The following is a 27,025-nucleotide window of genomic DNA, read 5'->3' as shown; positions in this document are numbered from 1 at the left end:
ATATATCACAATATATCACCCTCTTTCTCCCCAATAGACCTTTTTTTAGAATTTACAGTGCAGGAGGAGGCCATTCGGCCCATCAAATCTGCACCGGCCCTTGCTCATCACCATATACCCGCAAGTGGAGTGTTTTAATTACCTTTTATATTAACTGCCACTCTATTTTCATCTTCGCTCTTCTCCAGTATTATTTCCCTCTTCATTTTACCTCTCAACTTGTGCATGGGTATAGGTTACCATTGAATAATTTATGTGACATGCACCACATACCCTCTTTTTTGTTTCATCATTTTCTCTATCTCCCTCATCATCTAAGGAGCACTGGCTATGGTTCCCTAATCCCTTGTTGGGATGCGCCAGTCTGTTCCCAAAAGGCCTCCTCCTTAAAGATCATCCATTAGTCCATTACCGTTTTCCCTGTCAATCTTTCCACCTTACTGGGCTAGATCTCATTCTATTGAATTTAGCCCTCTTCTAATTTAGAAGTTCTACTTTAGATAGTTCCTTGCTCTTCTCCATTATTAATCCAACATTTATAAATAGTGATCACTCTCTCCCAAGTGTTCTTCACAGACACCTTGGCCGGAGCCAACAGGGACTTGGCAAACAGAACTCACCAGGGGCCGCACAGTAGGTCACAGATCCTGGGTGGGCAGGTGTTGAAAAGAGGGTCATGCCTAGGCCATACCCTAGCACTGCCCCTAGGCACAGAGTGCCTCACTCTCTTGAAAACTGAGGTTGCTGGCAGGGCGGGCTTGACTAAGTGTCAAAAAATGGCAGGAAAAGCCGGCAGGCAGCACACCAATTTTCCCGCCTAAATTGACAGTTTAAAAAATAAAATTCCACCGTTAGTCCACCAGTATTCCAGATCCAGCATTGCCTTCTTTTTAATTGGATCAAAGACATTATGGTCAAGGAAGTTCCCCTGAATACATTTCAAAAATTCCTCCCTCTCCTTCTCCGTTACTCGAACCTTACCCCTATCGATATTTGATAATTGAAGTTTCCCAATAACATTCATTGGATTTCCCTGCATATTTGCTCTTCTCACTCTATCTGGAGATCTATAGAATATCCCTAGTATCATGATAATCCAGATTTTGTTCTCAAATCATGAAATGGGTCTGTCTTTGCCCCCTGAAGGACAGCCCATCTTTCCAACACTACAATATCTTTTCTAACAGTACGCCACCCCACCTCTCCATTTTTCCTTCCCTATCGTTACTTTGTATCCTGGAATATTATGCATCCAGTCTTCACCATTTTTAAGTCATGCCCTGCTATTGCCACTAATGTCATATTCCCACACAGCTATATGTACTTGTAGCTCCCCAACTTTATTCATTACATGTAGCGCGTTTACATACATGCATTCAAAACCAATCTTTGTATCCCTCGTAGTTCTTCTCAGTCTGCTCCTATTTAATACGGTATTACTTCCATCTCTAGTACTAACAAACACTCCAGCACCTTATCCCTCTTTCCTACTTGTAAATGCTGGTGCCTATCATTCTGGCAATTTTGTTTAGACACTCCAAAAGCACACTATTGAGCCTCCCCATGAGGACATTAGTTTCAGTTCTGTTGAGTTGCAATGTTCCATGCCTCCTGCACCATGCCTCAAACCATGCAGCGATTCTTTCTACTCACTAGCATATGACACTAAGAATACTCCAGAGATTACTACCATCGAGGTCCTACTTTCTAACTTTCTAAAACTCTGACCAGTGGATCTTAATACTTGCTTTCTCTGTGCCATTGATACTGATATTACTGTTTGCTCTGGCCACAGAGCCATTGGCCATGTCGTTAAGAGCCTCTGGGACCTGGAAAGGGTTCGGGCGGGGGGGGGGGGGGAAGAGAGAGAGAGAGAGAGAGAGAGAGAGCACCGGGTCTCGCTTTATGCAGATGACCTGTTCTTGTACATTTCAGACCCCTTGGAGGGGATGGAGGATGTAATGCAAATCCTGGGGGATTTTGGCAATTTTTCAGGGTATAAATTGAACATGGGGAAAAGCAAGATGTTCGCGATCCAGGCAAGAGGACAGGAGAAGAGACTGGGAGAGCTGCCGCTTAGAATGGTAGGGAAGAGCTTTCGGTATCTGGGAATTCAGGTGGCCCGGGAATGGGAGGCACTGCACAAGTTAAACCTATCCTGGCTGGTAGAACAAATGGAAGAGGACTTTAAGAGATGGGACATGCTCCCGCTATCACTGGCGGTGAGGGTACAGACCGTGAAAATGACGGTCCTCCCCAGATTTCTTTTTGTCTTTCAGTGCCTCCCCATCTTCATCCCCAAGGCCTTTTTCAAGCGGGTGAGTAAGGTTATTTTGTGTGGGTGGGTAAAACCCCGCGAGTGAAGAAAGTGTTGCTGGAGCGCAGTCGGGGGGAGGGTGGGTTGGCACTGCCGAACTTCTGCAATTACTACTGGGCAGCTAATATAGCCACGATTAGGAAGTGGGTATTGAGGGAGGCGTCGGCATTGGAGCGGATGGAGGCAGCATCATGCAAAGACACCAGTTTGAGAGCACTGATAACGGCACCTCTTCCGTTCTCGCCGGCCCGACACTCCACAAGTCCGGTGATGGTGGAGGCTCTGAGAATTTGGGGGCAGTGGAGGAGATATAAGAGAGTGGAGGGAGCATTAGTTTGGTCCCCGATTTATAATAATCATTGGTTTGTACCGGGTAGGCTAGATGGTGGGTTCCAGAGATGGCAAAGGGCAGGAATTAGAAGGAATTAGGGGATCTATTTATAGATGGGAGCTTTCCCAGCTGGAAAGCCTTGGAGGATAAATTTGAATTGCCAGCAGGGAACAGGTTTAGGTATTTGCAGGTGTGAGACTTCCTGAGAAAACAGCCTTTCCGCTGCTGCCGCCACAGGGGATACAGGATAGAGTAGTCTCCAGTACCTGGGTGGAGAGGGGAAGGTCTCAGATATTTACCAGGAGCTTCCGGAGGTGGAGGAAACTCCGGTGGAGGAGCGCAAGGGCAAGTGGGAGGACAAGCTAGGAGGAGAGATAGAGACGGGTCTATGGGCAGATGCCCTAAGCAGGGTTAATACATCCTCAATGTGCCACACTTAGCCTGCTACAATTTCAGGTAGTCCATCGGGCACACATGACAGCGGCTAGGATGAGTTAGTTTTTCGGGGTAGAGGATAGGTGTGCGAGGTGCGCGGGAAGCTCAGCAAATCATGTCCACATGTTTTGGGCATGCCCGAAGCTTCGAGGGTTTTGGCAGGGTTTTGCTAAGGCAATGTCCACGATGCTAAAAACACGGGTGGTGCCGAGTCCGGAGGTAGCGATCTTTGGAGTGTCGGAAGAGCCAAGAGTTCAGGGAGCGAAAGAGGCTGACGTCTAGGCCTTTGCCTCCCTGGTAGCCCGGAGACGGATATTGTTAATGTGGAGGGACTCGAAGCCAGCCACGCCACCCCCCCCACCCCCGAGTGTAAAGACTTGGGTTAGCGACATGGCTGAGTTTCTCAGTCTCAAGAAGATAAAGTTCGCCTTAAGGCGGTCACAATGGTCGGGTTCACCCGGAGGTGGCGGCCGTTTGTCGACTTTCTCAGGGAAAATGAAAATGTCAGCAGATGCAGTATTCCGGGCAGGGGTGGATTGTTTTATGGTTGGGGTGTGTGAAGATTGGAACGGGGTGAGAAATGTTTATTATACCATGCTGATGTCACTGTTAATATATATTTTTAAAATACTGACATTACCAGTTTCTGGCTTGTTCCCTACCCATGATGTCCTTTATCCTGGCACCAGAGAGGCGAGACACCAATGATAATGGTTATAGGAATGTTTGTCTGTTGCTTAACTATGGAATCACCGAGACTTCCGGGTGCGGCTATGCAGAGCTAAGTTGCATGTTCGGCAGCTCCCGCTTGGAACGGACTTTTGGGCTCTTTACAGGGCCCCCAACTGCATTTGTTTGACATTTCCCGGTATGGGAAGAAGACTGCAACATTCCCCTGACAGTGTCCCCCAGGAATGGTATGTCTCTTGGTTACCAGACCCGGCAGAAACAGTAAAAGATTTGGCTGGAACTGCAGGGGAAAGAGGGGCCTCTTCCAGCATACAGGCGGGGGAAGGGCAAGCTTAAAGGCTTCAAGCTGACTTGAGGGCCTTTATTAAAGGTGAATTCTAGCAGCAGAGGGAACAACTGTGAAAAGATCTCACCAAGACCATTGAAGAAGCGGGGACGAGGTTTCCGGTGACGGCCATGGAGGAGTAGGTCGCGCATTCGGCAGCTCCCGTCTGGAACGGACTCTCAGACCTTTTTCAGGAGTTTCCACAGACGTTTTGGGGCAGATTGGTGAAGCGAACACTGCCAAAAGGATTCCCTCTCGAGACTTCCGGTTGCGGCTATGCGGAGCTAAGTCGCACATTCGGCGGCTCCCGCAAAAACGGACTTTTGGGCTCTTTTCAGGGCCCCCAACGGCACTTTTTCGACGTTTCCCGATGTGGGAAGGAGTTAATAACAGCTCCCCGTCAGTATATGGCTTTAACTAGGAGCGGGGCAACAAAAAAGGCGGTGGTGGACCCGAAGAAGGGAGAGAAGAAGGACAAAATGGCGGCGGGCAGAGACCAGGCAGTGTGGAGGCAGTGGGCGGAGGAGCAACAGGAGGGTATCCAGCGCTGCCTCAGAGAGATTAAAATGGACCTGCTAGAGCCGATGAAGGCTTCTATTGATAAGCTGCTGGAGACACAGACGGCCCAGGGGGTGGCGATCCGAGAGGCTCGACAAAAGATCTCTGACAATGAGGACGAGATCTTAGGCCTGGCGGTAAAGGTGCAGGCGCACGAGGCACTCCACAAGAAATGGCAGGAGCGGTTCGAGGAGATGGAGAATCGGTTGAGGCGGAAGAATCTGCGGATTCTGGGCCTCCCGGAGGGGCTGGAAGGGCCGGACGTGGTGGCCTATGTGGTCACCATGTTGAACTCGCTGATGGGAGCGGGGTCCTTCCAGGGGCCCCTGGAGCTGGAAGGGGCACATAGAATGTTGGCGAGGAGGCCCAAGGCGAACGAGCCTCCGCGGGCGGTGCTGGTGCGGTTCCATCGGTTTGTTGATCGGGAGTGTGTGCTCAAGTGGGCCAAGAAGGATAGGAGCAGCAGGTGGGAGAACGCAGAGGTCCGAATATACCAGGACTGGAGTGCGGAGGTGGCGAAGATCGGGTACAATCGAGTGAAGGCAGTGCGGCACAGGAAGAGGGTGAAGTTTGGCATGTTGCAGCCGGCGCGACTGTGGGTTACCTACAAGGACCGGCACCGTTATTTTGAGTCTCCGGAGGAGGTGTGGGCCTTTGTTCAGGCCGAGAAGCTGGACACAGACTGAGGGTCGGGATGGGCGATTGGGGACGGCGGTGGATATGTTATCCCTATTTTTTGTTCCGGGGAGTGGGGGCCTTTGCATTGTTTTGGGTTTCTTTTTTTCTGTGTTTTTCTCTTTCAGGTTGGGAAGGGTGGACGGAGCGGGTTGGGCACTGTTTTGGTTGGTGGCGGGGCCTGGTAGGTGGAGTGCGCGGGCTTTTTTCCCACGCCGAAGACTGGGGGGGGGGGGGTCCGGGGCGGGGAAACGAGGATTGTTTCCCGCGCTTAGAACGGAGGGGGAAGGGGGAGTGCCTGTGGATGGGGAGCGGGAGAGGAGGGTGTGCCACACAATGGGAGGAGTCGAAGGGGAGGCGGGAGTGGCCGGGGTCAGCTGACGTGCGGAAGTGCAATGGGGGGAGTAAACCAGCTAGGATGGGTCCTAGCACGGGGGGGGGGGGGGAATCGAGTTGCTGCTGCTAAGGTCAAGGAGGAGCTGGAACAAGTGGGGGGGGTCAAGACAGGGGTATGCCGCTGTGGGGAAAGGACGCGTGGCTGGCCGAGGAGGGGTCATGGCTAGTCGGCGGGGGAGGGGGGCGGGTAGCCCTCTCATCCCCCTGGAATGTAAGGGGACTGAATGGGCCGGTTAAGCGGGCCTGCGTGTTCACGCACCTGAAGGGGCTCAAGGTGGATGTGGTTATGCTCCAGGAGACACACCTGAAGGTGGCAGACCAGGTAAGACTGAGGAAAAGGTGGGTAGGTCAGGTGTTTCACTCGGGGCTAGATGCCAAAAACCGAGGGGTGGCGATCTTGGTGGGAAAGAAGGTGTCATTCGAGGCGTCGAGCATTGTGGCAGATAATGGCGGTAGGTACATAATGGTAAGTGGTAAGTTGCAGGGAGAGAGGGTGGTACTGGTCAATGTGTATGCTCCGAACTGGGACGATGCGGGTTTTATGCGGCGTATGTTGGGTCGGATCCCAGACTTGGAAGTGGGGGGCCTGATAATGGGGGGAGACTTTAACACGGTGTTGGATCCGGCACTGGATTGCTCCAGGTCTAGGACGGGTAGGAAGCCGGCAGCGGCTAGAGTGCTGAGTAGATTTATGGACCAAATGGGAGGGGTGGACCCTTGGAAATTTGCAAGGCCGGGGGCTTGGGAATTTTCATTCCTCTCATGTCCATAAGGCTTATTCTCGAATCGACTTTTTCATTTTGAGTAGGGCGCTGATAGCGAGAGTAGAGGATAGAGTATTCGGCAATAGCCATTTCGGACCACGCCCCGCATTGGATGGACTTGGAGATGGGGGAGGAGAGGGACCAGCGCCCGCTGTGGCGCTTGGAGGTGGGGCTGTTGGCGGACGAGGAGGTGAGCGAGCGGGTCCGAGGAAGTATAGAGAGGTACTTGGAGACCAACGACAACGGGGAGGTCCGAGTGGGGATGGTATGGGAGGCACTGAAGGCGGTGGTGAGGGGAGAGCTGATCTCCATTAGGGCCCACAAGGAGCGGAGGAAACGGGGGGAGAGGGAGAGGCTGGTGGGGGAGATGGTAAGGGTAGACAGGAGGTACGCGGAAGAGTCTGAGGAAGGATTGTTGAGGAAGAGGCGCAGCCTCCAGGCCGAATTCGAACTGGTGACCACCAGGAAGGCGGAGGTGCAGTGGAGGGAGGCCCAGGGGGCGGTCTACGAGTATGGGGAAAAGGCAAGCCGGATGCTGGCGCATCAGCTTCGGAAGCGGGTCGGAGCTAGGGAGATCGGGGGAGTTAAGGACAGGGGAGGGAGCGTGGTGCAGAGTGGGGTTGGCATCAATGGGGTCTTCAGAGACTTCTACAAGGAATTGTACCGATCCGAGCCCCCACGGGAGGAGGGAGGGATGGGCCGTTTCCTGGACCAATTGAGGTTTCCAAAGGTGGAAGAGTGGTGGGACTGGGGGCCCCGATTGGGCTGGAGGAGCTGATCAAAGGGATAGGAAGCATGCAGGCGGGGAAGGCACCGGGCCGGATGGTTTCCCGGCCGAGTTCTATAAAAAATATATGGACCTGTTGGGCCCGCTGTTAGTTAGGACCTTTAATGAGGCAAAGAAGGGGGGGGCTTTATCCCCGGCGATGTCCCGGGCACTGATCTCCTTGATCCTGAAGCGGGACAAGGATCCCCTGCAATGTGGGTCTTACAGACCGATTTCCTTGCTAAATGTAGATGCCAAGGTGCTGGCGAAGGTCTTAGCCACGAGGATTGAGGATTGTGTGCCGCAGATCATTCATGAAGACCAGACGGGGCTTGTGAAGGGGAGACAGTTGAATGCGAATGTGCGGAGGCTTTTGAACGTTATCATGATGCCGGCGAGGGAGGGGGAGGTGGAGATAGTGGTGGCGATGGACGCTGAGAAAGCCTTCGATAGGGTGGGGTGGGGGTACCTGTGGGAGGTGCTGAAGAGGTTCGGGTTTGGGGAGGGGTTTGTCAGGTGGGTTAGGCTGTTGTATGAAGTCCCGATGGCCAGTGTGGCCACTAATAGGAGGCGGTCCGAGTACTTTCGGTTGCACCAAGGGACGAGACAGGGGTGTCCCCTGTCCCCCCTGCTCTTCGCACTGGCGATTGAACCCCTGGCTATGGCACTGAGAGAGTCGAGGAACTGGAGAGAGTTGGTGCGGGGTGGGGAGGAGCATACGATGTTGCTTTATGCGGACGACCTGCTGCTGTATGTGGCAAACCCGGTGGGAGGAATGGCAGAGGTAATGAGGATCCTTAGGGAATTCGGGGACTTTTCGGGGTACAAGCTCAATATGGGGAAGAGCAAGCTCTTCGTAGTTCAGCTAGGGGACCAGGAGAGGGGGGTGGCGAGCTCCCACTAAAAAGGGCGGAGAGGAGTTTCAGATATTTGGGGGTCCAGGTGGCCAGGAGCTGGGGGGCCCTGCATAGGTTTAACTTTGCAAGGCTGGTGGAGCAAATGGAGGAGGAGTTCAAGAGGTGGGACACATTGCCGCTGTCCTTGGCGGGTAGGGTGCAGTCAATCAAAATGACGGTGCTCCCAAGGTTTTTGTTCCTGTTCCAGTGCCTCCCCGTGTTTATCCCGAAGGCTTTTTTCAGGCGGGTTAACAGGAGTATAATGGGGCTTGTGTGGGCGCGAGGGACTCCGAGAGTGAGAAGGGTGTTCCTGGAGCGGAGTAGAGATAGGGGTGGGGCTGGCGCTTCCCAACCTCTGTGGGTACTACTGGGCCGCCAATGCGACGATGGTGCGCAAGTGGGTGATGGAGGGGGAGGGGGCTGCATGGAAGAGGCTGGAGACGGCGCCCTGTGTGGGCACGAGTCTGGGAGCTCTGGCAACGGCGCCGCTGCCTCTCCCTCCAAGGTGGTATACCACGAGCCTGGTGGTGGTGGCGGCCCTCAAAATATGGGGGGGCAGTGGAGGCGGCATAGGGGGGGGGGGGGGGGGGAGTTGGGGCCTCGGCGTGGACCCCATTACGGGGGGAACCACCGGTTCGCCCCAGGAAGAACAGGTGGAGGGTTTTCGGGGTGGCACAGGGCAGGGATACGAAAGTTGGGGGACCTGTTTGTGGGCGTGAAGTTCGCGAGCTTGGGTGAGCTGGAGGAGAAGTACGGGCTCCCCCCCGGGGAACACCTTCAGGTACTTACAGGTAAGGGCGTTTGCCAGACGGCAGGTGGTGGAATTCCCGCGACTATTGCCACACACAGTACTGGACAGGGTGCTCTCGGAGGGTGGGTGGGAGTGGGGAAGATCTCGGAAACTTACCAGGTGATGCAGGAGGAGGAGGGGGGCTCGGTGGTGGAGTTGAAAGGTAAGTGAGAGGAGGAGTTGGGAGAGGATATCGAAGAGGGGACGTGGGCAGATGCCCTAGGGAGGGTGAACTCTTCCTCTTCGTGCGCGAGGCTCAGCCTCATAGTTTAAGGTGCTGCACAGGGCACACATGACCAGGAAAAGGTTGAGCCGGTTCTTTGGGGGTGAGGACAGGTGTGTTAGGTGCTCAGGGAGCCCAGCAAATTACACCCATATATTCTGGGCATTCCCAGCACTGGAGGAATTTTGGAAGAGCGTAGCGAGGACGGTGTCGAGGGTGGTAGGATCCAGGGTCAAACCGGGCTGGGGGCTCGCAATATTTTGGGTGGCAGAGGAGCCAGGAGGCGAAAGAGGCCGGAATTCTGGCCTTTGAGTCCCTGGTAGCCCGGCGAATGATTGTCCTTCAGTGGAAAGATTTGAGACCCCCAAGCTTGGAATCCTGGATCAGCGATATGGCAGAGTTCATTAAATTGGAGGGGGTGAAATTTGCCTTGAGAGGGTCGGTACAAAGGTTCTTTAGGCGGTGGCAACTGTTCTTAGACTTTCTGGCAGAACGATAGACATTGGTCAATGGCAGCAGCAGCTCGGGGGGGATGGGTTTACTTTATTTTTGTTTCTGTTATTTACACTGGAGGTCTGAGGGGGTGTATACACCAGTTGTGTCAAGTCGGGGTGTTAATGTTAATTTATTATTTATGTACGGGGGGGGGGGGAAAAGAGGGGTTTGGGGGGTTGCTTTTTTAGATTGTGTTTTGTACTTAACCCTGTTGGATTCATTTTGTTATTGATATTTTATGAAAACCTTTAATAAAAATTATTTTTTAAAAAGAAACTATGGAATCACCTGTATTTCCACTCATTCCTATTTCCTCCTGTGCAGTCCCTTACCCAGTGGTGTCATGGTCTACGTTGCACTCCCTCCAAGGTTCTCTCACAGCTGTCTCCAAAGTGGAGTACTGGGTTGAGAGTGACACACACCGAAAGTGACCTGCACCTCCTGCCTCCTCTTACTCTTCCAAATAGCCACTCTTTTACGATCCTAAACTCCTACTGTCTATGGAGGGAGCACCTCCTGGATTGCATGATCCAGGAAACTCTCATCCTCTCTGATTCTCCAAAGTGACCCCAGAGTTCTCACAAGTTCAGAAATTCAGAGTTTGAGGTCAAGCAGCTGGAAACACTTCCTTACACAAGTGGCACCCACGACACATGAACATTCCTGAAGTTCCCACATGGTACAGGAATTGCAAGCAACAATTTCCATCCATGATCTAAGAAAAAAATCTGTTTCTTCTTTTAGTTCTAGTTAATACCTTTTATAAATTATTAACTTTAACTAATGCCTTCAGACTTGCTCTGTGTTAATACTCTAATATTAATTCTCTTCCTGTGATTACTTGTCCCAATTGAAATTGTATGAATTAGTTTAACCAGTTAAACTATAAACTTTATAGCCTCTTGGTCCTCGTATAATTTTTGCTTAGAAAGTGCAGAAGGAAGTCATTTGGCCCATCGAGTCTGCATCAACCCTCAAAGAGCACCCTACCTAGGCCCAAGCCACCCTATTGCTGTAACAGTGACCACACCTAACTCGGGCAATTTAGCATGGCCAATCCACCTAGCCGGCACATCTTTGGACTTCGGGAGGAAACCGGAACACCCGGAGGAAATCCATGCAGACACGGGGAGAAAGTGCAAACTCTACACAGACAGTCACCTGAGGCCGGAATTTAACTCGGGTCCCTGGCACTGTGAGACAGCAGTGCTAACTACTGATCTAGTATTAAACACGTGTGGAATGATCAGTAAACAACTGAAAGACAACATTTTACAAATCACAACAATGTCAAAGTAATAGAAACTACATTGAGAAAATTTCCTGAGGTTCTATAACTCACTTTTCCTGCTGGGTCAACTCATGTTCATTCTGAGCAGCTGATCGGCTCTTCTGTTGTTTTAGGACATTATGAACACGAACTTTGTAACTTTCAAAATCCACAGAAGTTGCATTTTGCTCAGCCTGTTAAGAGCAACATGAAATCACTGATGGAAGAACATGAATTTCAAATAAACTCAACTTCACCATTTCTAAGTAATTTGTATAGCACATCAGAACAAATTCTCAATTCATAACATTCGAACATTCTCCCCTCCAATCAGGATGATTACTGGCTACTTCATTGTTTGCAATGCTGCAAACCTCCTGATCTATTCCCAAAGGCAGTAAACCACCCATAAGAATAAACTTTGCAATATGAGATTCCCAGCAGAGTGGCGCAAGGATTGGAGAATTAAGGGCTCGAAATCATATAAGGGTCCTTCCTGTTGATTCCTTTATTTTTGCTGTTATCATTTTGATCTATGGATGCTTAATGGACATATATCTTTAAGACTAACAGAGGAAGTGGAGAACTCAAAAGTTACAAAAAAAGAGTACACTGTGCTCGCCTTCAGACAGCAGAACTCAGACTTTGTGGTACCCAAGGAAGATCAGAGATACTTGGTTTGAGTGGTTGACTGGTAGCCAATTAATTGACCAAAAGGCCGCATTTTGCCCGGTAACAGGCGGTGATTGGATCCTGCCCGAGTGGGATGATTTTTTTCAAGAGAACCAAGAAAAGAACAGTTGAGTCCTGGATGCTGAGAGGAAAGGACCCGCTCTCTCTTTTTCTCCAGAAATGCTGCGTGGTTGCTGTATTTTTGAAACAGCAGAGACCTGAATGAATCTACAGTGAAAATCATTACAGACTGAAAGCCAGGAACATCGAACTGAAAGCCTAAATTGAAGGAAGGTGTGCTTGAAGACCACCATCGGAAACACCGACTTTTATCCTTTTACTTATTATTTTACACTTCTTTTTGCTTGTCTGTATATAAATATGTATATATTATATATAAGGAAGGAGTGAGTTTAAGTGGGCAGCGGGGTTAGGAATTAGATAATAGTTAACCTGTTGCATTTGTTGCATATTTAACCATAGTTATTGTTATTAATAGAATTAATTGAGCTTAAATTTGCAAACCCGGTCAGCCAAGGGCCAAAAACTTTGGGGTGTTTTTCTAAGAATTATTTATTCATTTCAATTGTGTTGCGACTCCGGGTCAAGTGGGGAATTGGCCGCGCACTAACTGAGGGGGTGGTCAGTGTTGTGTGCTGAGTGTTGATGGAAGTAACATTCCTCGACACATGCTGGCATTGAGTAAATTTCTACTTACTAAGGCTTGGGAACAAAGCACTACAAAATATGCCCCATAATTCAAAATTAAGTAGAAAATACATTCATTTACTTAGAAGGAGGGATATCAAAATGAGCATGTTAAAGTATTCAGTGAGGTAAAGAAGTGAAAGAGTAGGAAGGAGATGGAAGGAGAGAAATACAACTTACGAACACGAAAAATGAGAATTAACCAGGTAGGGTAGATGTAAGTGAAAAGAATGACTAATCAATGTGAACATAATTAAATATGGCAGCTACCAGCCAAGAAACATCTAAACTTATTGCTCAAATCTACATTAAAGATAATATTTCAGATCTGTTGAGAGACTTCTCCGGATGCATTCAAGATTGTACCTTAGTGATACTGCACTCTTCCTGAAGAGCTGCCATCTTGTGTGTAAATGCACTCATTGTACGATGATTCTGCTCATTCACTTGACGCAATTGTTCCTGAAACTTGTGGTTTTCAGCAGTTAACTCTGCCACTTGAATCTGCAACATTTAGCAATAATAGTCTATGGATTTTCTGCAAAAACGGTGTTCTGAATTGCACATGTATAGAGAAACTTCAAAATACGATACCATTTCCACATTTTTATCAAGTCACTGCCCTAATTACAAGCCCCTAGTCACCACATTCTGGCGTCTGTTCAGATACACAGAGGGAGAATTCAGAATGTCCAAATTACCCAACAGCATGTCTTTCGGGACTTGCGGGAGGAAACTGGAACACCCGGAGGAAACCCACGCAGACACAGGGAAAACGTGCAGACTCCACACAGTGACCCAAGCCGGAATCGAACCTGGGAGCGTGCAGCTGTGAAGCAACAGCGCTAACCACTGTACTGTTATGGGCCAGGGTTTAGAGAACCTCAAAGTGTACCATGGAGTTCACCTGATCCACAACTTTTAATGGATTGTGATATGGGGAGCACACGGCTCACTCTCCAGGTATGGTACAGCAGACATGGACCAGTGGTTTTTAAAACAAAACAATGTATGTTTATTCTATGAACTCAAGTTAACCTTTTTAAAACAAACAGTGAATATCTTAGCAACCATTAATTCAAATACACCCCCCCAATGAATACAACCTGTATGCTGTCCTTTTACCATCCAAAAGACTTAACAAACCTTCAAACAGGAGCACATTAGATTTATATTCAATACTGAGACCTTTTTACAATTCTGAGTTCACCCAAATGATCCATAGTCTTTTGGTGGCAGAGATCAACAGCAGTGCAGCTCACTGAAACACACAGACACACCCAAGCTTTCTCAAACTGAAACTAAAAAAGCAGAAGTAGAGCTCAGCTCCACCCACACTTTGACATCACTGCAGTAACATGAGCAGCTCCATTTCTTAAAGGTACATTTCTTAAACACCCATTTCTTAAAGGGTACTCTCACATGACTGTACTACCGTGCATCTTTTCACAGTAACTTCATTGCAGTGTGTAAGCCTATTTGTGGCAATAAAGATTATATTATACTTGCGTTGATTTAAAAAAAGCAAAAATGCAGAACTAGATTTTGAAAAAAATTGTGTTACTCTAATGGTTAGTGTTGTATTATTGGCCCAAAACGGAGGCAATTTACTTTAATTCCTTGTAGTTGAGTTTGCTGATACCTTCTGGGGTATTTTCCATTTCTTGTTGCCCGCAAGAGGTTTTCTGTGGGTCTTCCTAACTGCTGCAGGAGTCTCGATACACTGGTTTGTTGGCCTCTTTATAAAATAGTTAAAAGTCAGTCAATCACATTGCTGTAGGCTAATTCAAATATAGACTAGATAGGATTAGGATGAAAGGTTGACCGGCTGCCTCAAAGAACAAACCCTTGAGCCCCCCATCCTTGAAAACCACTGTCTAATTTACAATCTCCTTTTGCTCCTCAAAATCCTTGAACATGTGGCCGCCTCCCAAATCCCTTCCCATCTTTCCTGGAACTCCGTTTTAATCCCTGCAATCAGGTTTACACCCCTGTGTGACAAATATGAACTATCCTTTTTAAAAAAAAAAATTTTTATTCAGGGCATTTTCATATATATATATGAAAATGCCGAGTAAAAATATTGGTGTCGGGGAAGCAGGGGCGAGTGTGGGGGGGGGGGGGGGGGGGGTTATTGAGTTGTTTGGTTGTTCTTCTGCTTATGTGTGTATATACATTATATATATATATCGACACACACACAATCAGAAGAACAACCAAACAACTCAATAAACACCCCCCACTCGCCCCTGCTCCCCCAACACCAATCACTTCTTTCTCCCCCCTTCAAACCTCCTTAAAGAAATCAATAAACAGCTTCCACCTCCAGGAAAGCCCTCGTAACCCACATGATCTTCCCACCCACACAAATCCAGATATCAGCCCATTGACCTTCTTAAAAATGCGAAGATTGGGAGGCTCTGAAACACAAAACCGCATCGTCATTTATACTGTCTGCGCCAACCCTGCCAACAACAGCACATCCCACTTTTTAAAAATAAATTTAGAGTGTCCAATTTATTTTTTCCAAGGGGCAATTTAGCATGGCCAATCCACCAACCCTGCGCATCTTTGGGTTGTGAGGGAGAAACCCACGCAAACACGGGGAGAAATGTGCAAACTCCACACGGACAGTGACCCAGAGCCAGGATCGAACCTGGGAACTCAGCGCCATGAGACAGCAGTGCTAACCACTGCGCCACCGTGGTGCCCTTGCACATCCCACTTCTTAAAATCTGCTTTCATCTGCTCCACCAACCAAACCAGGTGCAGCTTGTGCAACTACGCCAAACTCCGTGTTACCTGGATACCCAAATATCTTAAACTCGCCCCCACCACCCTAAACATCAACTCCCCTAGTCTCCATTCATGCCCTCTATTCTAAATCGGGAACACCTCACTTTTTCCCACATTCAGTTTGTATCGCAAGAACCGGCCAAACTCCCCCAAGATCCCCATGATGCCTCGGATGCTACCCACCGGGTCCGAAATATACAGCAGCAGGTCGTCTACATACAATGAGACCCAGTCCCTCGACGCCCTAAGCGTCATTGCCAGCGGCTCTATTGCCGAGGCAAAAAGCAACAGGGAGAGCGGGCACTCCTGCCTAATCCCACGATGCAGCCCAAAGTACCCCAAACTCACTTGGTTTGTCTGCACACACGCAACTGGCGCCTGATACAGCAGTCGGATCCAATCTTCAAACCCCTGCCTGAACACGAACCGCCCCGGCACCTCCAACAGATACGCCCACTCCAAGCGATCAAACGCCTTTTCCGCAACCATCGCCACCACTACCTCAACATGTGGGCAGCACGGTAGCATTGTGGATTGCACAATTACTTCACAGCTTGAGGGTCCCAGGTTCGATTCCGGCTTGGGTCACTGTCTGTGCGGAGTCTGCACATCCTCCCAGTGTGTGCGTGGGTTTCCTCCGGGTGCTCCGGTTTCTTCCCACAGTCCAAAGATGTGCAGGTTAGGTGGATTGGCCATGATAAATTGCCCTTAGTGTCCAAAATTGCCCTTAGTGTTGGGTGGGGTTACTGGGTTATGGGGATATGGTGGCGGTGTTGACCTTGGGTAGGGTGCTCTTTCCAAGAGCCGGTGCAGACTCGATGGGCCGAATGGCCTCCTTCTGCACTGTAAATTCTATGATTCCATGATAACATCCTGCCCCTCCGAAGGCATCATCATTACATTGAGTAGCCTCCTCACATTTGCCGACAACTGCCTCTCCATCACAAAACTCTTTTGATCTTCCCTATCATCCCCAAGACACAGTCCTCAATTTGCGATGCCAACATCTTCACCAACAACATCGCATCCACGTTCAACAGTGATGTTGGGCGATACGACCCACACTGCACCGGATCCTCATCCTTTTTTAAAAATCAGGGAGATGGAAGTGTGTGTGTGTGTATCTCCTGCCCACCCATAAAATCTCATCCTCCAGTCTAGCCCTCTCCTCCTGCTCCGTTTTCTCCCTTTGCGCCCGGATGGATCTAAACTCACCCCTAACTACCACCTTGAGTGCCTCCCACAGCATGGCGGCCGTGACCTCCCCCATGTCATTTAGCTCCACATAGCCCCGAATGGCTGCTCTCATTCGCTCACAGACCTCATCCGCCAGCAACCCCACATTATGCCTCCACTGCAGGCGCTGGCACCTCTCCGGACCACATGCAAATCCACCCAGTGCGCCGTGTGGTCGGAAACCACAATCGCTGAATTAAAGTTGAAATGTGAACTAGCGTTCTTCTTCCTCTCCACTGGTCTGCAGCCTTAAACATAGTTGACCACAGCATCATCCTCAAATGCCTCCCCACTGTCGCCCAGCTGGATGGGCCTTCTCTCCCCGGTGCCCTTCTTATTTATCAAATTATAGCCAGGAAATTACTTGTAATCATTACTGTTCTTTGCCCCCTCCTATATCCCATCTACATTCTGCTCCTCAACATCATCATCCAAAGGTCCACTGTGCTGTGGCAAGTCTTGGAGAGCCCTGCCTGAGCAGTCCAAACATCAGAAACTTATCTTCAGGAGGCCTATCACCTGCGCTATCAAGTGCTCGAACAGGGACTTGGTGGAGGCATGTGGAGCTTTGTACTTCTCATCAGCAGCACTAGATGGATGGTGAATTGGCGTGATCAGCCATGTCTTCCAGCAGTCTCGGAGGAGACAGCCCTTCAAATCGCTGAGGACCTTCAAAAGACCTGTGGCACCTATGAGTGGGTCAAAATGCAAGAATCTTCAGTGCTCCTGGGTACCTAGCACAAACATGTAGGATTTGCCTCACAAACAGCTGAACATGTAACAAGTGAAGTCCTTTTCGATTGAAGAATCGAAGACTGCTGCCAGGGAACTCTGCGGTCCGCATTCTGGTGAACAAATCAATTTGAAGCATTTAATGGCATTTCTTTAGCAGGGTTTCCTCCATCTTCAAGCCAGCAGGACAGGGCGAAGTCCTTGGACTGGCCTCTGTCTAGACTTGGCACATCAGCCTACCCCTTCTAGGGGAAGGACATCTTGAAAGGCCACAGATGAGTGTTCCTCCCATGCATACAAGACTGCATATGCAGGCATTGCACCTTGACCTAGGTGATAACAGCCATGTGCGAGAATCCTCCATCAGGCAATTGTCGGCTTGCCTCTATAACCGCAGACACTCTGTAGAGAGAACACAGCCTTGGCACAATGGAAATAATTTCTGCATTATCCCTAGTTAGCCATGACCATTTAGCTGACAATATGGATGTTTGGACTGTGTATCTTGCTGTTGCCCAGATGTGATCTTTGAATTAATTCACCTCCAGCCCTTCCGTCCTGCCTCTATCAGGCACATATGGCCAATAACACTGACTCACCTCCAGCTCCAAACCTTCATGCATTCTTGCAGGAATTCGGCCCATAAGTCATGGAGTAATGCTCCTTCAATAAATTTGAACCTCAAGAACAGTACTCAGCTTGGTTCTCCATGGCATGAGCAAATAATTAACAGGGTTTAAATTTTTTTTTTTTTTTTTAGAGTGCCCAATTATTTTGTTTTCCAATTAAGGGGCAATTTAGCGTGGCCAATCCACCTAACCTGCACATCTTTCGGTTGTGGGGGTGAAACCCACGCAGACATGAGGAGAATGTGCAAACTGCACACAGACAGTGACCCAGGGCCGGGACCGAATCCGGGTCCTCAGCACCGTAGGAAGCAGTGCTAACCACTGTGCCGCCCTATAATTAAAAGGGTTACCTCCATCGGCCCAACAAAAGGAGTCATTAACTCCTCCCACCTGTTTTGAGACCCCTCCCATAACATTTCTTTCTGAATCTTCCTTTTTAAAAGGGACAATTTAGTGTGGCCAATCCACCTATCCTGCACATCTTTGGGTTGTGGAGGTAAGTCCCACGCAAACACGAGGCGAATATGAAAACGTCACATTGTCAGTGACACCCCCCAAGGCACCAGTGAGCGCGGCCGGAACCTGTCTATCCTCAGGTCCAACACCATATTCCAACCAATTCTCCCCAGTATCAACTGGTCCGTATCCAGGTCCAGTATGGCTGTCAAACTCTTCCTCACAAAGCCAGCACCATCCCAGTTTGGAGCATACACACTCATCAACACCACTAACATCTCCTCCAAGTCACCTGTCACTATTCCCTGGTCCGTCACCACCTTCTCCATCTGAAACCTCGCCTGTTTACCCACCAGTATCACCACCCTCCGTGCCCTACTATCGAAGCCAGAATGGAACACCTGACTCACCCAACCCTTCCTCAGCCTCATCTGGTTCTTTACCCTCAAGATGGGTCTCCTGTAACAGCACCACGTCCATTCTCAGGCCATTTGGGGCAGCACGGTAGCATTGTGGATAGCACAATTGCTTCACAGCTCCAGGGTCCCAGGTTCGATTCCGGCTTGGGTCACTGTCTGTGCGGAGTCTGCACGTCCTCCCCGTGTGTGCATGGGTTTCCTCCGGGTGCTCCGATTTGCTCCCACAGTCCAAAGATGTGCAGGTTAGGTGGATTGGCCGTGATAAAGTGCCCTTAGTGTCCAAAATTGCCCTTAGTGTTGGGTGGGGTTGCTGGGTTGTGGGGATAGGGTGGAGCTGTTGACCTTGGGCAGGGTGCTCTTTCCAGGAGCCAGTGCAGACTCGATGGGCTGGGTGGCCTCCTTCTGCACTGTAAATTTTATAAGAAAACCCTTTACCGGTCCCCCCAACCCCTGCACGTTCCACGTCACCACTCTGACCGGGGGTCTCTCGCCCCTACCCTTACCCTCCATGACCATCCTTCCAGGCTCCACCACGTGGCTAGGACCCAGCCCCCACCCTAGTCACCGTCACCCCCTCTCCCCCAGCAACTCTTGAAAATACCGAGAACAAAACCATACCTACCCCAATGTTCCCCTCACCCCTCCAAACTTCCTGTACCCTACTTCCTAACAAAACCCCCACCAACCCTGACCCAAACCCCCATTACATCAAAAACAGAGTTAACCATAACACCTGTGCAAGAAAAAAGAACCCAACAAAAGAGAAACAAAGAAAAACCAAGTCAAAATCTGCCAAAAGTCCAAATTCAATCTGAACCCAGGCCTTCAACCGTCACAAACGCCCCCGTTTTGAAATAATAGTCTCTGCCATTGTGCGTGACCAACAGCTTCGCTAGGTAGACCACAACAAACTGCATGATGCGCTTGTACAGCACCGCCTTGGCCCGCCCACCTCTTTGCCAGCTCCACCATCAAGTCCTGGTATATGCGTAACCCTTGCCTTCCCACTCCACCTCACACTTCTGCTTTTCCCATCTCTGCACTTTCTCCTTCACCTGGAAATTATGGAAACAGGTGATCACCACGCTCGGTGGTTAGTTTGTCCTTGGTTTCAGCCGGAGCAACAGGTGGGCCCTGTCCAATTCGTACTGGGAAGGGCCCTCCCCCATCAATTTCGCCAGCATGCTGGCGAAGTATTCTGTTGGCCCTGGCCTTCCACACCTTCAGGCACATCCAAAATCTTCAGGTCGTGTCTTTGCGACCTGTTCTCCAGAGCTTCCACCTTGGCTCTCAGCCATCTGTTAATCTCTGACACTCTCCTCAGCTCCACATCCGTTGAGGTGGGCTGGTCACTCTGCCCAGACAAGGGCTCATCATCCTTTTCATTTTCTCCCCCTGCTCTTGCACCGCACAAGTTCCCACAACTCCTCTCTTACTGGGGCAAGAGTCTCACCCACCCACCTATGCCTTAAGCAAAGCCATCATCGCCGTCTGATGCTTTTCGAAATGCTTTGAAAACCGTTTGAACTCTCCAGCCATTACCTCCATCTTCTTCTCCACTGTGATGGGCACGACCCCACCCAATAGGCTCTCTCCCACCATCATTCATACTACTGCCCCCCTCACCATGCTTGACGGCGGACCTTCACTCACTGCCTTCTTCCCTGGACTCTTCTTTCCGGTTTTTGACATTCTATAAATGCCCCAAATCTTCCCACAGATTCTCACAGACAAATCTGTCCCAAAAACTGGGCTTAGAGGGCCAAAAAATACTAACATGCGATCTCCATTTACATGACTCAAATGGCGACCTCATTATTACTTACATTGACACTCCTGCTTTCTGCCCGTTCCCTTCAATGCTTATGCCCCCATGCCCCTTATGAATCTGACCCCTCCGGTTCTCGAGGCTTACCTTCAGAGAACTCCCCCATGAGACCATCCACTACTCCCACGAGACTCGAACTTCCACCATACCGGATCCAACTGCCTCCACTGGATGTGACTGTGCCATCTGCGTTCCAATACCATGCTTCCAACCCACAGGACCAAATCCACTAGATGATGGCCCATGCTCTTTACACTTTTTCCAAGACTGTAACTGCCCAGAGAAGCCTTTCCCCACCAAAGGCTGGGACAAAGACATCCATGCAATGCTGAGCCCTCTAACATGCCTCAACAGTCTGGCTTAATTCCCCTGCCAGTCTCTCTCTCTTCCCACTGGGCATTTTCCCCCCACTCCCGCTCCCATCCCCCACCACCTCATTCCTATTCCTGCCTCTATCTCCACCTTCTCCTCTGGTCCTTCGTCTCCCTTTGTCTGCTTCTGTCCCATCCCCACCTTGCTGGTCATGCCTCCTGTACACAGCCTCGGCGCAGCTTGTGCTACTCGCACCAGATGTGAAAGAATGAATGGTTAACTGCAAGGCGAAAGCAGCGTCCACTGACCTCAAAGTCTTACTTTGGAGAGGGAATTTGTTCCCACGAGGTGGCTGCTTAATGACCATTCAAAACATACTAAGGCATGCAAATGGAGCTCTTGACATTGGTCGTCAGGAACTTGAACTTCAACCCACCTTTAACCCACCTTGAAAGCAAGAAAAAAATTCCGACAGTTTATCTATCCTGCTGTCAGTAAACTGATTTTTTATCGTCATGCCAATTTAAATGCCCCCATGCGCCACAATTGCTACTGCTAGCAGGAGCGGCAGATTCTGCCCAACATCCAGTAAAGTTCTGCTGTCAGCTCGGCTTCTTTAGGAACTCCAAAATAACTCCCTCCCATAGTTCTACGCTGATTCTCTTTGAACACACTGCACCAATATAGGTGTTTATTGTTTTCTTTATCTGATGCCTTGAATACTTTTCCTACATCAGATCTTAGGCTCATTGATCTGTAGTTCTTCGGATCTTCCCTTTTGTGTTATTTTACACAAGAAAAATTCTACAGGCACACTAACAAGGTAAGGCCCATTACCTAATAATAATAATAATTGCTTATTGTCACAAGTAGGCTTCAATGAAGTAACTGTGAAAAGTCCCTAGTCACCACATTCCGGCACCTGTTTGGGGAGGTCGGTACGGGAATTGAACCCACGCTGCTGGCATTGTTCTGCATTACGTTATGGGCCAGGGTTTAGAGAACCCCAAAGTGTATCATGGAGTTCACCTGATCCACAACTTTTAATAGATTGTGGTATGGGGAGCACACGGCCCACTCTACAGGTGTGGTACAGCAGAAATGGCAAAGTATTTTTTAAAGCAAAACAACATTTATTCTATGAACTCAAGTTAACCTTTTTAAAACACAGTGAACATCTTAGCAACCATCAATTCAAATATAACCCCCAAAGAATACAACACTAAGTAATCCTCAAGCTGTCCTTTTAACATCCATAAGACTTTAAAAAAAAAACTTTAAACAGGAGCACATCAGGTTAACGTCACCACTGAGAGCAGTTATTAGTTTTAAATCACCAAAGGATCGATTTGCAGTCTTTAGAATACAGAGAGACTCGTACACCTTCTGGCTGTGACTGCAGCTATCCAGCTCTGAAAATGAAACTAAAACATACCCTGCAGCAAACAGCCTAAAACAAAAGTACAAAGCTGACAGTCAGCCCAGCTCAACCCACACTCTGACATCACTGATTAACACTCATTTCTTAAAGGTACTCTCACATGACAATTACAAGCCAGCTGTTTAGCCCACTGCGCTAAACCAGCCCCTTGACATGTACAAAGGAAAACACTGTACAAATCTCAGCGCGACAAAAGTCACTTCCACTTCCCGAATCCGATGTATGGAACAGGAAGGTCAAACGTTGCACAAAAATAGAAAAAGTTGAACAGTTAATAAACAAGACCAAACTAATTACTATTCATAACAACCCTTTTGATAGGGTACATGTCCAAGAATTTAGTTGAAAATTTTCAGATTAAAAAGGTACCTTGTAATTTTCCACTTGCTGTTGGCTTGCTTCCAGTTCGCTTTTAATAAAAGCTTGTAGAGCTGATTGTTCTCCTTCCTAAAACCATAATACCGTGTCAGTTATATAGTTGTTTGTCAAATTGCATGAGTCAAAATTAAAGGATAAACTCCTTTTGATGAGGAGATGTAATTAAAATCTGAATAATGTGTAAGATTGCCTTTTGTATTCTACAGTATTTAATATATACCAATATCCACTCCTCCCCACAATCTGCCCAAATTTTGCATTATTTTTTTACACATGGTTTATACGTAAAAAATGGTCAACCTGAGATGTCTATTATCTTGGAATCATGGTTAAATTGAACGTGCAATACTCATTTTGAGCTTTAGTTTTTCTGAGGTTGTCTCCAGTGTTTCACCTTATTTGGGTATTCTTTTGTGTATTTCTTATTAACCCCACTCCCCAAAGCCGCAAACTGCTTTCGCTGTCTTACAAACACCCACATTTAAGAGTAAAGAATACTTGTCATATATGTAAGAGCTTCCCGCAGAACTGTAGATATTCCAAGTCGCAGCAACCATCCTGTTGCAATTAGATCCCACTGCACAGATATAAATCACTTTCTGAAATGTGACCGCTAGGAAACTAAGATGTTACTTCTATATTGTACTTAATTATGAATAAATTTACAAGCAGTAAATTTCTGTAGTCAAAATATATTTTCAGTGATTAAGATTGTGTTGGACATATTCATGTTACTCACTGCTCTTTTTGAATCTGTAAGTTCCTTTTTTGTTTTCACTAGGATTTGTTTCATCTTGGTATTTTTCTCTTTGTGCTCCTCCAAGGTTGCCTGAAGTGATTCTGCAACATAACCATATAATCATACTTCTCTTACAGGGATCATATTATGTCATCTGTTGAAAAGATTAACGTAGATCTTAAATTGGACAATAGCTTATTTACAATAATCTATCATGGGAATGTCACTTTAAGAAATGTTTGTCTTCTCAAGTGGCTGCAGTGATGTCAGTGTGTGGGTGGAGCTGGGCTCTGGCTCTGCTTTTTACTTTCGTTTTGAGCTGGAAACTGTTTTTGGCTCTGAGTTTTAGATTTGTCTTCAGTTGGAGAGCTGCGTTCAAACCAAGGAGATGTATTTTGGTCTCTCGCTCTGCATGCTAAATAATATCTCCAGATTGCTTGATGATGTCAAAGAAATACCTGTTTCTGTAAGGAATGCAAACCTACTGTCTTTGTTAAAAAGGGTCTTTGGCTTATGGATGTTGTTAGGAAAGTTATTAAGGGTTACCTATAGAGTATTGTATCAGTGTTGGTGGTTGATAAGATGTTTACTGTGTGTTTATAAAAATGTAAACTGGATTCATAGAATAAACATTTAGGGGCTGGTTTAGCACAGTGGGCTAAACAGCTGGCCTTTAATGCAGAACAAGGCAGCAGTGTGGGTTCAATTCCCGTACCAGCCTCCCTGAACAGGCGCTGGAATGTGGCGACTAGGGGCTTTTCACAGTAACTTCATTGAAGCCTACTTGTGACAATAAGTGATTATTATGGTTTTGTTTAAAAATACTTTAGATCTCTGTTGCATCACACCTGTAAAGTGGGCCCTTGTGCTTTCCATAACCAAAATCTATTAAAAGTTGTGGGTCAGGTGAACTCCATGATGTACTTTGGTGTTCTCTAAACCCTGACACATAATAAATCTTAAGTAATGATTTCTAGCAAACAGTGTTTTTGGAAGAATCATCAGGGGCGGGGTTCTCTGATAATCGGCGCGATCGTCGGAACCTGGCGGCAAAAATGGCGCGGACCACTCCGGCGGCGGGCTCCCCGAAACGGCACAAATTCTCTGGCCTGGATTGGGCTGGCAGCGGCATGACGCCATTCGCAACGGCATCACCCTTCACACCGAGTGGCATCACAGCACAAAAGACGCCCCCCCCCCCCCCCCCCCCCGGAGAGCCGTCAAGATGGCCGCCCGCTGCCATCGCGACATCGAGGCGCTCCTGGACGCAGTGGAGCAAAGGAGGAAGGCCCTGTACCCTGGACACGGCCGCAGGGTCGCCCCACGCCTCAGCCGGCGCCTGTGGAGGGAGGTGGCAGAGGCCGTCAGCGCTGTGGCCGTAACAGCAAGGACAGGCGCCCAGTGCCACAAGAAGGTCAATGACCTTGTCAGGGCAGCCAGGGTGAGTACCCCCCCCACCAATGTGCGGCGCAGCCCCATGCGCAACTGACATGGCTGCACCCACCCATGCAGGCTGCAGTGGCAGGATGTGCTGCGCACCTCTGCCAATATACACACAACCGCTGGCCTGTATGTATATCTCTGCCTAACACTGCTGCCCTTTATCCCTGCCACCCACCCGCCCGCCCCCCACAGGGGAAGCGCGCATACAACTACAGGGAGCGTGAGAGGACCAGAGGGGGCCCAGCTGATGAGAGACCACTCACCATCCATGAGGAGAGGGCCCTGGAACTCGCAGGCGGACCCGAGGACCGGGAGGTTGCGGAAGCAGAGGTCGGGGGCGCACCACCAAGTGAGACCCCCCACGGCCCGTACCCCTTCCCCCATATCCCTCCTCCCCCATAGCCCCCTATATTCCCCTTCCCCCATATCCCCCCTCCCCCATATCCCCGATCACCGCCTGCGTGTCTAACCATGCATGCGCTGTACTGCGTATTGCAGGAACAAACATTGAGGCACCCGTCCCCGCGGATGCCGACCGCCCCGAGGACGATCCAGGGCAGCCAGGAGACAGGGAGAGACCCGGCCCCTCTGGCATACGACGCCCCCAGGACGCCCACGAGACAGGGAGAGACCCGGCCCCTCCGGCATATGATGCCCCCAGGACGCCCCAGGGCGGCCACGAGACAGGGACAGACCCGGAGCACGAGGAAGACGACACCCCCGTCTCGAGCGAGTGTGGCAACGCAGGCGGGCGACACCCCCGACGAGGGGGGCAGCCACAGGCCCCCGCCGCAGCCGAGCCAGGGCACCCCCACTCAGGGCACCCCTACCCAGGGGTCGGGTGGACAGGAACCGCCAACCCAGGGGACCATGGACTCTCGGTCGGACGAGGAGCACGCACACAACGCCACTGCTATCTCCAACACCCTCCACCATCGCAGAGACACTCACCTCGGTTGGGCACTTCAGCGATGAGGCTTCTGGTACACTCACTGGTGCGCACAACACAGCGGTACCGGTACAGCAGGTGGAGGTAGGAGTAGCCGAGGGGCCGGGCATGCAACCATCTGCCGCCCAGATGGGTCCCGGGTTCCTGGAGTTACCACATCCACCCATTGACCCGGGGGGAGTCCACCCGCGTCCAGGAGCTGGGAGTGGTGCCGGTCATGCGTGCCACCCAGGCCGAAACCGCAAGGGTGGCATCCGCGGTGGAGGCAATGGGGGTGACGGTGTCAGACATGGGGAGCAGTATGCAAGACCTGGGGCTTTCCGGGCAGGCATTTTTTCTCACAGGAAGCCATGAACCAGAGCCAGCGGCAGATGGCAGAGGCGCACAATGCCGTGGCCCAGTCTCAGCAGGCCATGGCCCAGTCTCTGCAGGCAGTGGCCCAGTCCCAGCAGGCCATGGCCCAGTCTTAGCAGGCCTTCGCTGAGGGCATCGGCGCCATTGCCCAGGTGCTGGCCGGCGTCGCCCAGACAGCGATGGCCAACTCGCTGAGCTCCATGGCTGCAAACCTGCAGACCCTTGTTGATACCAGGGTGGGCCTCCAGGACTGGCAGCGCCAGGTGTCGGCGGGGGGGGGGCATCAGATGGTCGGTCCGTTTGCATCCCCGACCCATGTAGAGGCTGGACCACCCCCTTCCGTCCCAGGTGCATCTGGTGTGCAACGGGCAGGACAGGTTGGCAGCTCGCCATCCCAGTCACCCGAGCCGCAACCTGGCCCATCCCGGCCGGGCCGCCCCAGGAAACGGCCGCCAAAGGGATCCCGAGTTACAGAGGAGGAATCACAGGAGTCCACCTCCAGTTCTGCAGCACTGTCTGGGGAAACCACCTGGACGTAGTCAAAGGCGCGTAAGGCCAAACAATTAGACACTGAGTAAGTTGGCACGGGTGCAGGGCACAGATGAGTTATAGGGGCTCGGGCACGTGTATGCACGGTTTGTTATTAAAATCACTCTCACACCTACAGAAGCTGCCTTTGTGCTCCATCCGATGCGTGCAGGGGTGTGGTGTGCAGTGAGCGACAGTGTGTGTGTGTGAGGGGTGGTATTACGTCAGCCTCAGGTGAGTGTGCCCCCCCTCTCCCCCCGGGTTGCCCTCGCCATCCCCCCGGGCAGAAGACGGGACAGTGCGCTGCAGTGTCACGGCCGCATGCAGGGATGGTCCGGGTGGAGGGTGGTACTGTGACCATGGGGCAGACATTGTCCAACGATGTACAGCCAGGAGCTCATCGCAGGGCGGGTTGACATCATACTCCATGGCCTGCACTAGACACGCTTCCACCGGCGACCGTGTGAGCCTGGC

The 27,025-nt window shown here is 50.0% G+C and overlaps 1 protein-coding gene across 1 annotated transcript in view; it reads right to left on the bottom strand.

Annotated features, from left to right (window-relative positions):
• The window catches only part of LOC140391800 (GRIP and coiled-coil domain-containing protein 2), a 103,801-nt gene that overhangs the window by 32,775 nt on the left and 44,001 nt on the right, over positions 1-27,025 (bottom strand). Inside the window, exons 14-17 of the mRNA XM_072476684.1 lie at positions 23,278-23,378; positions 22,530-22,607; positions 12,678-12,815; positions 11,004-11,125 (exon numbers count right to left, since the gene is read on the bottom strand). Of these exons, the coding sequence (XP_072332785.1) occupies positions 11,004-11,125; positions 12,678-12,815; positions 22,530-22,607; positions 23,278-23,378 (439 nt within the window). The remainder of the gene's footprint in view (positions 1-11,003; positions 11,126-12,677; positions 12,816-22,529; positions 22,608-23,277; positions 23,379-27,025) is intronic.

The sequence above is a fragment of the Scyliorhinus torazame genome, chromosome 15 (genome assembly GCF_047496885.1).
Source record: "Scyliorhinus torazame isolate Kashiwa2021f chromosome 15, sScyTor2.1, whole genome shotgun sequence".
Classification (NCBI taxonomy): Eukaryota; Metazoa; Chordata; class Chondrichthyes; order Carcharhiniformes; family Scyliorhinidae; genus Scyliorhinus; species Scyliorhinus torazame.
The sequence above is the reverse complement of the archived record's forward strand: the minus strand, read 5'-3'. Positions and strand labels throughout refer to the sequence as shown.